This window comes from Ruditapes philippinarum, unplaced genomic scaffold (assembly GCF_026571515.1).
Source record: "Ruditapes philippinarum isolate M1 unplaced genomic scaffold, ASM2657151v2 ctg3693_1_1_1_1, whole genome shotgun sequence".
Taxonomy (NCBI): domain Eukaryota; kingdom Metazoa; phylum Mollusca; class Bivalvia; order Venerida; family Veneridae; genus Ruditapes; species Ruditapes philippinarum.
Window position 1 is genome coordinate 66,267 of NW_026853627.1, and position 10,606 is coordinate 76,872.

A 10,606-nucleotide genomic window follows, 5' to 3' on the forward strand; every position below is an offset into this window, starting at 1 on the left:
TTGAAAAGTGATAAGTCTTTGCAGCCAGTACAGAGCCAGGCCAACCTGCACATGCCTTTAGCCTGACCAAGCTCTATACTGTTGGCGTTTTAATTTTTGTACTTTAAAATAGAAATGCTTTAATGTTTTGATGGACTGTTCCAAATTAAAAGATCGGTGAATCCAGGGGCTATACATCTTGTTAAACTAACTTACATCAAGGGCAATTAATAAGACATAGAAAAATTAAACAAGGTGAACTGTGTTGCATCACACCTCCATACACATTTATTTAAAGTGTTATAGCTTTCTGTCATTTACATAAAGAAAAGTTTTGACTTTATTTAAATCAGGGGCAATAACTCTTCTTCAATAAGCTTACATCAAGGACAATAACTTTGGCGTTATTGTTCTAAAACTAAAGTAAAGAACAATTGCATCCCCAAGAAAGTTATATGTAAGGTTCAGAATTGTTGTTGTTTGTACTAAAGAAGTAGTTTAAAGAATGTGGCATTATTGCCTAAATCTCGACAAATATACATAACAAATATTAGAAAGACAAGCAGTAACAAATCTTGAATGTTTACCTTTTTATCGTTATCCAACTTATAAAGTTGATTTTGTAATTGGTTGTTAGGTTTTTCAACCTGCTTCTTTTGAAAGTTTAGCAGAAGCAATGCTAAAGGTGGACATAGTACACATAACATCAGCTGAAATATATCATTATATGTGACCATGTGATATGTTACCATGTGGTGGTGGTAGTTTATCCTCCTGCTGATCACAGCAGTAAGCCACATTGCCACTAGAGCATAGTTCAGCCACTGCATTGTTTCTGGGCAGGCTGTCAAGCAATTAATCAGTACTAGTTGCCTTCACTTCCACAAGGAACTGAAACTTCTGTACATGTCAGAGCAGAGGTACAGTGTCAATGACCGTAGAAAGGATTTCATGATCAATCACAACAAAAGTGACATGCACCGTCCGAGAATTGAACCCGGGCAGCCTGCCTCACAGGCAACGCTGTATCTATTGAGAAAAGTCAACGGCTATTATAACCATGTGGCAAACAGTAGGATCTCTATATAACATGATTAACATCACATCAAATCATGTTGTATGATCAACACTGTCAAACCAAAACTATATCTACCATGTGCATGAAAATAATGACATCAATATCGCACAACTCAACATATGGTAGAAACAACAGTTAAACTATGTTTGTATAAATATTTAGGGAATTTATATACAATATATATACATGGTTGCATTATGTGCTAAACATTCAGCTTTAAATAACACACTACATTTAAGCATGTGCTATATAATAGCAGTTAGTGTATCAAACTACAGCAACATTACATTAGGTACATCGTATACTGGTACAATCATGGGTGATAAACAATTTCACTTGTACACAATATACATATACAGTAACTCCATCATAACAAGATATGTTTGTAAAACATGTATGCCCCCTATCAGCAGCCAATTATTCATGTGATAAGGTAATTATGCATGACTTCTGACCCAGTGATCAAACAATTAATAAGGGTTATCAAGTATCTACTGGTCATGACCTTGACCTTTGACCCCTTGACCCAAAACTCAATAGGGGTCATCTGCTGGTCAAGACAAATCATCATACAAAGTTTGAAGTTCCTAGGCCTAAGCGTTTTTACTTAATTGATCAGAAACCGTTTTTACTTACAAGGTCAATGTGACCTTGACCTTTAACACCCTTGACCCCAAAATCAATAGGGGTCATTTGCTGGTCATGACTAATCACCATGCCAAGTTTGAAGTTCCTAGGCCTAAGGGTTCTTTTATTATTGATCCGAAACCATTTTAACATACAAGGTCAATGTGACCTTGACCTTTGACCCCAAAATCAATAGGGGTCATCTGCTGATCATGACCAATCACTATGCCAAGTTTGAAGTTCCTAGGCCGAAGTGTTCTTTAGTTATTGATCAGAAACCGTTTTTACTTACAAGGTCAATGTGACCTTGACCTTTGACCCCTTGATCCCAAAATCGAAAGGGGTAATCTGCTGGTCATGAAAAATCACCATACCAAGTTTGAAGTTCCTAGGCCTAAGCGTTCTTAAGTTATTGATCAGAAACCGTTTTTACTTACAAGGTCGATGTGACCTTGACCTTTGACCCCTTGACCCAAAACTCAATAGGGGTCATCTGCTGGTCACCACCAATCATCATACAAAGTTTGAAGTTCCTAGGCCTAAGCGTTTTTAGTTAATTGATCGGAAACCGTTTTTACCTACAAGGTCAATGTTACATGACCTTTGACCCCTTGACCCTAAAAACAATAGGTCATCTGCTGGTCATGACCAATCACCATACCAAGTTTGAAGTTCCTAGGCCTAAGGGTTCTTAAGTTATTGATCGGAAAGCATTTTTACCTACAAGGTCAATGTGACCTTGCCCTTTGACCCCTTAACCCCAAAATCAGTAGGGGTCATCTGCTGGTCATGACCAATCACCATACCAAGTTTGAAGTTCCTAGGCCTAAGGGTTCTTTAGTTATTGATCGGAAACTGCTTTTACCTAAGAGGTCAATGTGACCTTGACCTTTGACCCCTTGACCCCAAAATCAATAGGGGTCATCTACTGATCATGACCAATCACCATACCAAGTTTGAAGTTCCTAGGCCTAAGGGTTCTTTAGTTATTGATCGGAAACTGTTTTTACCTAAGAGGTCAATGTGACCTTGACCTTTGACCCCTTGACCCCAAAATCAATAGGGGTCATCTACTGATCATGACCAATCACCATATCAAGTTTGTAGTCCCTAGGCCTAAGGGTTCTTTCGTTATTGATCGGAAACCGTTTTTACCTACAAGGTCAATGTGACCTTGACCTTTGACCCCTTAACTCCAAAATCAATAGGGGTCATCTACTGATCATGACCAATCACCATATCAAGTTTGAAGTCCCTAGGCCTAAGGGTTCTTTCGTTATTGATCGGAAACCGTTTTTACCTACAAGGTCAATGTGACCTTGACCTTTGACCACTTAACCCCAAAATCAATAGGGGTCATCTGCTGGTCATAACGAATCACCATACCAAGTTTGAAGTTCCTAGGCCTAAGGGTTCTTTTGTTATTGATCGGAAACCGTTTTTACCCAAGAGGTCAATGTGACCTTGACCTTTGACCCCTTGACCCCAAAATCGTTAGGGGTCATCTACTGATCATGACCAATCACCATACCAAGTTTGAAGTTCCTAGGCCTTAAGGTTCTTTACTTATTGATCGGAAACCGTTTTTGCTTACAAGGTCAATGTGACCTTGACCTTTGACCCCTTGACCCCAAAATCAATAGGGGTCATCTACTGATCATGACAAATCACCATACCAAGTTTGAAGTTCCTAGGCCTTAAGGTTCTTTAGTTATTGATCGGAAACCGTTTTTGCTTACAAGGTCAATGTGACCTTGACCTTTGACCCCTTGACCCCAAAATCAATAGGGGTCATCTACTTGTCATGGCCAATCACCATACCAAGTTTGAAGTTCCTAGGCCTAAGGGTTCTTTAGTTATCACTCGGAAACCATTTGGTCTACGGACCGACGGACCGACAAGTGCAAAGCAATATACCCCCTTTTTTTCAAAAGGGGGCATAATTATGCAAAAAGCAATTTTTATGCAAGAAGTAATGTTTTAACATTTCATTTTGCCCATATATAAAATTTAGACAGGAAGACATTTTTGGGAGCTTATGGCCATGTTTTCATACAACTACAAGAGACAAATACAATTTATGAAGGAAGAAATGCTATTAAACACATTTGATGAAGGAACAAAAGTAATGCTGTAAAACATTTTACACAACTCTGAATAAACTGAATAAAAAAAACATAAATAAAGGAACTAGATATTTTACCAACAAAAATGCTGTAATAATTACACATACCTTCCATGATGAATTATCTTGCGCTAGCTTTCCCATCCATATGCTGTTCAGTAACGACTGACATGCTGTCTGTGAGATGAAGACCTTGTTTTCAGCTTTAACGGCTATCAGCATACATGTTGTATCACCCCAGTTAGTCTGCTCCCGTACCAACAAATCCTGCGCTTTCTTCTCATCTGTTGAGTAACATTCACTCAATACACCTACTGCTAACTCAGACCATTCACTGAAAAATAAAAAAGAATTACCATCATTTCAACTCCTTATTTATCATTTTTGACGTTATAATTCATCTATCAAAATTTTCACAATGTTATACTACATGACTTTTGTAAAATATATATATTTGTACTTTCTTGCATTATGATACCATTTCCTGAGAAATATTATGGCCTTTTTATACATACATTCCCTATGGAATAACATGGGAAAATATATATTAAGTTTCTTAAAGAATGAAAAAAAATTCTGGTCTAAGAATAAAACTTTGTTAGTAAATTCAACAGAACTTTATTGGTTTAGATAACTTTACATGTATTTGGTCATAAAAAATAATGAACCTTTATCAGTGTATATTTTTATAACCCAAAATGTATGTCATCTCTTTATTACAAAGTTAATCTCTAATATTTCCCAGCTGAAATCTGATAATATGACAAGGCCATTACATAAAAGTGGGGAATTCTCTTGATACTATAATAGGAAACTAAAAATTAAAGCTTTTTGAGAAATAAAAGTTCAAGCATTTCTGGGCCATTATGACCCTTTAGTAATACAAAATAAAATTGGTAGAAAATGGGTCAAAGACAGAAAAGGCCGGGTTGACCTGAAATTGAATCCCACGGTATGGGACCACTAGTTAATGTTGTATTCAAATATCAAGAGACTGTGATAAGTAGTTGCTGAGAAAACTGTTACAAAATTTTTCCGTGCCACCCGCCGGCTGCCAACAGCCCGCTCACCGCCCATCATTCACCATACTATAACCCGGGTTTGCACATTTGCAAGCTGGCCAAAAAAGGAACAGTTTGATATCTTACTCAATATCATGCTGGATTTTGAGTACCACTTCTGTGTCATCTGTTTTACTTCTCATAGCTTTAAGTATGCTGTTAGCTACTAATGCTGCAGCTATAGCATCCTGTAACATTTAAACAAGGGCTGATTAACTCAAAATGCATACATGTACAATAATTAAAATTTGAGCCGCGCCAAGACAAAACCAAGGTAATGCGTTTGCGACCAGCATGGATCCAGACCAGCCTGCGCATCTGATCAGGATCCATGCTGTCCGCTTAGAAACCCTATTACAAGTAGAGAAACTTATAGCGAACAGCATGGATCCTATTCAGACTGCGCGGATGCGCAGGCTGGTCGGGATCCTTGCTGGTCGCTAAGGATAAAGTTGGTTTTGTAATGACATGGCTCATTTTATGAACATTGACTCATGTTTTCTAAAGCAATTCAGTAAGCATGTATACAAATTGTATTTTTTTAAACCCTTATTGTGCTGATTTTTTCAATGGATTTGTCCAGCTTCCATTTTTGGAACTGTACATTATTGATTTAAGGGATATCAAGTTAGAAATTTAGTCAGCTGTTAGTAAAAAGCCTGGTCAGATTGACTGAACTCGCAGTGTTGCTTGGATTTAATATATATTTGATATGATAATAAAATTATGTTAATATACAGATTTGGCTGTTTAGGGTTAACACTAATTTTACTAATCAATTAATTCTTTTTTAAAGAAGTGTGACCACTTACCTTGCCTTCCGCCCAGAACAGTTTAGCCATACCTTGTCTGATCATCAGTACAGACCATATAAACAATTCCTGAGATGGATTCTCAAAGTCAGAATGTGACTTGTGTTTCTGATTTGCTCTACCATCAACTATTTTAAAAGAATTATTCAAATATCAAAACCCTTTCAGATTAACACAATTTGAATCATGTAAAATAAGCATGACTTTACAATAACAGGCAAGTATTTGCTGAAGAGAAATAAGCACTTGGCTACCAAAATGATTTTTTTCAAAATAGATTTTTCTTTTAAGACAACAAGACAATGATCAGTGAAAATTTTTCATAAGTCACTTTCAATCAAAGTTTTACTCAGAGTTTGTACAAGCAAACATTCTAAATTAACTTTTTTTCAAAATAAAAATTCAATAAAAGATAAAAATTTCTGTTTTTGAAATAATAAAGGAATGTTATAAAGGTATGTATAGACACCATCGTCTTGGTTACTTGCAGGGTTCATTGCAAGTTCCGCCATTGCCTTTATTGGAGAGATCATTCCTTCTTTAGCCTTCTTTGTTGTTAAACCATCAAGTAACAGGTCAACATCTAGATACGCATATTCTGGTTTAGTCGTGTATATAGGACGGAATGAATCACCCATCAAACTTTGAATCAGAATACCTACATCTAGTAACGAGAAATTCTTCCGATGCTGTAAAAAAGAAAATTGAGACATTTCAGTCTATGTTAACCTGTTGCAAGCTGGGGCAATTGCCGTCTGCTAAAACTATTGTCTGCTGCTTTATGTTAAAGTTTTATTGGATACTATTTACAGTATAACTTGTCTATACAGACATCGAGTCTCATTTGGACTGGTTCGTTATACCGGACAGCGTCTTTTTTAAAAAAAATTCTGACATGTGTTTTTGTGTTGGTGCCCAATTTATTTCAGACTCAATAACTAAATCCATTTTTCCTTCAAATTTAACAACTTCCTTATCCTTTCAGTCGAAAACTAGAACTGCCACTATCATGGCTTGAATACCCCCGCATACCACTTTGTCAGAATCAACAGTGGCCATTTAGAGCTCAAGGACAACCTCCCTGCCAAATCTGAGGTTACTAAGCCAGTGCATTGCTAAGTTATGTGTTCTACATGCTTCAAATGTGAAAATGTCAAAATCAATACATTGCGGACAGGACATTCTTTAGCAATTGAGAAGAAAAGCTTTTTTTGGTCAAGGTCCCTGTGACCTTGACCTTTGACCCAGTGATCTCAAAATCAATAGGGGTCACCTTATAGTCATGGTCAACATCCATGCCAAATATGAAGACTGTGGGTCAAAGGAATCTTAAGTTAATGGGTGGACAAACTTTTTGAAGTCAAAGTCCCTATGACCTTGACCTTTGACCTGGTGACCTCAAAATCAATAGGGGTCATCTACTAATCATGACTAACTTCAATTCCAAATATGAAGACTGTGGGTCAAAGTTATCTTAAGTTATTGGGCGGACAAGCTTTTTGAAGTCAAGGCCCCTGTGACCTTGACCTTTGACCTGGTGACCTCAAAAACAATAGGGGTCATCTACTAATCATGACTAACCTCCATGCCAAATATGAAGACTGTGGGTCAAAGGAATCTTAAGTTATAGGGCGGACAAGCTTTTTGAAGTCAAGGCCCCTGTGACCTTGACCTTGACCTGGTGACCTCAAAATCAATAGGGGTTATCTACTAATCATGACTAACATCCATGCCAAATATGAAGACTTTAGGGCAAAGGAATCTTAAGTTATTAGGCGGACAAGCTTTTTGAAGTCAAGGCCCCTGTGAACTTGACCTTTGACCTAGTGACCTCAAAATCAATAGGGGTCATCTACTAATCATGACTAACTTCAATTCCAAATATGAAGACTGTGGGTCAAAGGAATCTTAAGTTATTGGGCGGACAAGCTTTTTGAAGTCAAGGCCCCTGTGACCTTGACCTTTGACCTGGTGACCTCAAAAACAATAGGGGTCATCTACTAATCATGACTAACCTCCATGCCAAATATGAAGACTGTGGGTCAAAGGAATCTTAAGTTATAGGGCGGACAAGCTTTATGAAGTCAAGGCCCCTGTGACCTTGACCTTTGACCTGGTGACCTCAAAATCAATAGGGGTTATCTACTAATCATGACTAACAGCCATGCCAAATATGAAGACTGTAGGGCAAAGGAATCTTAAGTTATTAGGCGGACAAGCTTTTTGAAGTCAAGGCCCCTGTGACCTTGACCTTTGACCTAGTGACCTCAAAATCAATAGGGGTCATCTACTAATCATGACTAACCTCCATGCCAAATATGAAGACTAAGGGTCAAAGGAATCTTAAGTTATTGGGCGGACAAGAAAAAACCGACGGACGGACGGCCGGACGGACGGACAAGCTGATTCCAGTATACCCCCCTTACAACTTTGTTGTGCGGGGGTATAAATATGTGCAGACATCTGTGTAGTCTGATCAGGCAGACTGATATATATATAGCAGACTGACCAAATTGATATCCCTAAAGTTGTAATGGACAGTTCCAAAAATGGAAGGTGGAAAAGTCCATTAAAAAATAAGCAGGTTAAAGGGTCAAAACATAGCAGCATAGTGATAAGAGTAAGGTCATACTGCAAAAGATGGAAGGGCTGGCAATTAATCTTTAGCCTGCTGGCAGCAATTGATTATATACATGCAACCAGTGCAGACAAAGATTACCTGGCACATCTGAGTGATCTGATTATGGTCTGCACTGTTTGCTAATAAGTCAGTACATTTATTTTCCTTTAACCCATTACACGATATATACGCCTTTTAACGCCTTTTTCACCAACCCCCCTTTTTTGGTGTCTCAAATGGTAAAAAAATGCCTTATCTAGGCCTGCAGCACTTGTTTTTGTTTGAGAAATGTTGTTTAAAAAGTTACCACTTTTTCGGCGCGACCCCCCAACCAAAAGATACATCAAGGGGTTGCAAGAAGGGGGATGTGCCCCCTTCTGTTTGGGGGTTTTGAAGGGGGCAGAGTTCCCCAAATCACCAGGAACATTTTGGACTTGTAAGAGGCTAAAAATGACCCCATATTGATCATAAGGTAACGTGTAACCAACGCTGAAAAGCATTGGACTCTATCTCAATCCATTGAGAAGTTGCAGCACTTTGAAATCAATTTTGATGGAAAAAATCAACGCAAAATAGTGAGTTTTGGCAATTTTGAGATATCCCCCCATTGCCATGGTAACAGGAAATTTGAGTCTGAGTATGTTGTGCAAAGGCAATGGTCCAGTTAACACTTGTGCCAAGTTTGATTAGTATTGAAGCATTTTTCATAGTTTTATAGCAATTTGAACTTGTAACGGGAGACTTTTAAATGAAAACAGCCTATTTTCACAAAATGGTCATGAAGTAATTGGTTAAACATAATGAATAGTTTTGTTTAGATTGGAAGACTGGTAAAGGGTTATCTATGCTAGTGAACCATACATGTATAAATCTTATGTTAGCAAATAGGGTTAAAAGAAAGAGTAAACATCTAAATTCTAGTAACTTACACTGTCCTCCTTGTGTTTGACTCTGTCCAGCAAAGTCATCAGTAAACAATTTGAAGGTATCTATAATTTAAACAGAATATATGTTTTTTTAAAAACATGTTAATGCTTAAACATAATAAAATATAGCTGGAAAACAATTGTATCCAGACAGGTCAAATAACATGCAATAACATGAATTATACCTTTATTTTGTTGAATTTCAAGTCACAAGAACACTGAAATAAACCTCCGAAAACAACAATTTAAAAGCTTTAATGATGGTGGAAGATCTAGGCATTCCTGGGCACCATTTCAAATACAGGCTAGCACAGAGAAGAACGATCAACCTTTATTATGATACATGTAGCTATGTAGCTTATTTTACAAGTAACAGAGAAAAATAAGAATCCTTCGAGAAAGCCCAACCCTGCAAATTTGAAAATTTGAGCCTTTTCATTCACGGTACTGGTAGTTCAGTGGTAGGACGCGCGCTTAGGGAACGAGAGGTCCTGAGTTCTAACCCCGCCAGGGGCACTGCTAATTTCCTTGAGCAAGAAATTTACCTGCGATTGCTTCACTTCACCCTGGTGTTAATGGGTACCTGCGAGGGTGGTATAATTCCGTTGCGCCAAAGTGTCGGCTGCACTAAGCGGAGTTAAAAGACTCCCTAGGGAGATTGATAGATAGATACCAGTAGCCCGATGACCAGGGGTAATAGCTGTAATGTCGGTGAACGTGCATAAGCATGAAACTTAGACTATAAAATGCAATTACTTTACTTTTACTGGTAAGTGCAAATTACCGTCAACGTCCCCTTGCACCGGCTTAAGCAGTATATAACATTTTAACATGAACTGGTAAAGTTTGAAACATCCGCATATGTGTTCATATGGTGGTTATCATGGAACCTTTAATGTGACACGTAAGTACCATTCCATGAAAAGCGGCATATTACAATAAACTTATAATAACATAAATAACAGACTACTTGTTAACTATATATAACTTTCAAACACCATAATTATGTGTAAATATGTGCAATTACATTTTTAGTTTCCGGTTTCTTCTAGTATAACGCAGTCTGCGTGATAAAGGACTGCTGATAAAGGACTGCTAAGGAAGGACCTTACAATCCTCACAAGGAAATGATGGGAGATGCATTGGTACAAATGTTATGGAGGGCACCCTTATAACCTTGTTATTTGTAAAATATTCCGTTAACGCAACAAGATCACCTCGAGCAAACAGGACGTTTCGCCCCTAACCAAATCGGCCCTTAACAACTGCTAGTTTCAAAAATGCGTAAAATCTTGGTATAATGAGTAATGGGTGTATTAATTTGCTATCCAAAGAAAAATATAGTCAATTTTTGTAAAATGTTTTAGTATCATTTAAA

General features: G+C 37.6%; 1 protein-coding gene across 3 annotated transcripts in view; it reads right to left on the bottom strand.

The window, feature by feature from the left end:
• The window catches only part of LOC132737397 (transient receptor potential cation channel subfamily M member-like 2), a 59,749-nt gene extending 50,449 nt beyond the window's left edge, over positions 1–9,300 (bottom strand). For all 3 annotated transcript variants that reach the window (XM_060724677.1, XM_060724676.1, XM_060724675.1), the window contains exons 1-6: positions 9,232–9,300; positions 6,152–6,371; positions 5,683–5,810; positions 4,958–5,058; positions 3,918–4,143; positions 567–689 (exon numbers count right to left, since the gene is read on the bottom strand). In XM_060724677.1, coding sequence (XP_060580660.1) covers positions 567–689; positions 3,918–4,143; positions 4,958–5,058; positions 5,683–5,810; positions 6,152–6,371; positions 9,232–9,270 — 837 coding nt within the window. In that variant the 5' untranslated portion in view covers positions 9,271–9,300. The remainder of the gene's footprint in view (positions 1–566; positions 690–3,917; positions 4,144–4,957; positions 5,059–5,682; positions 5,811–6,151; positions 6,372–9,231) is intronic.
• Positions 9,301–10,606: the final 1,306 nt, after the last annotated feature.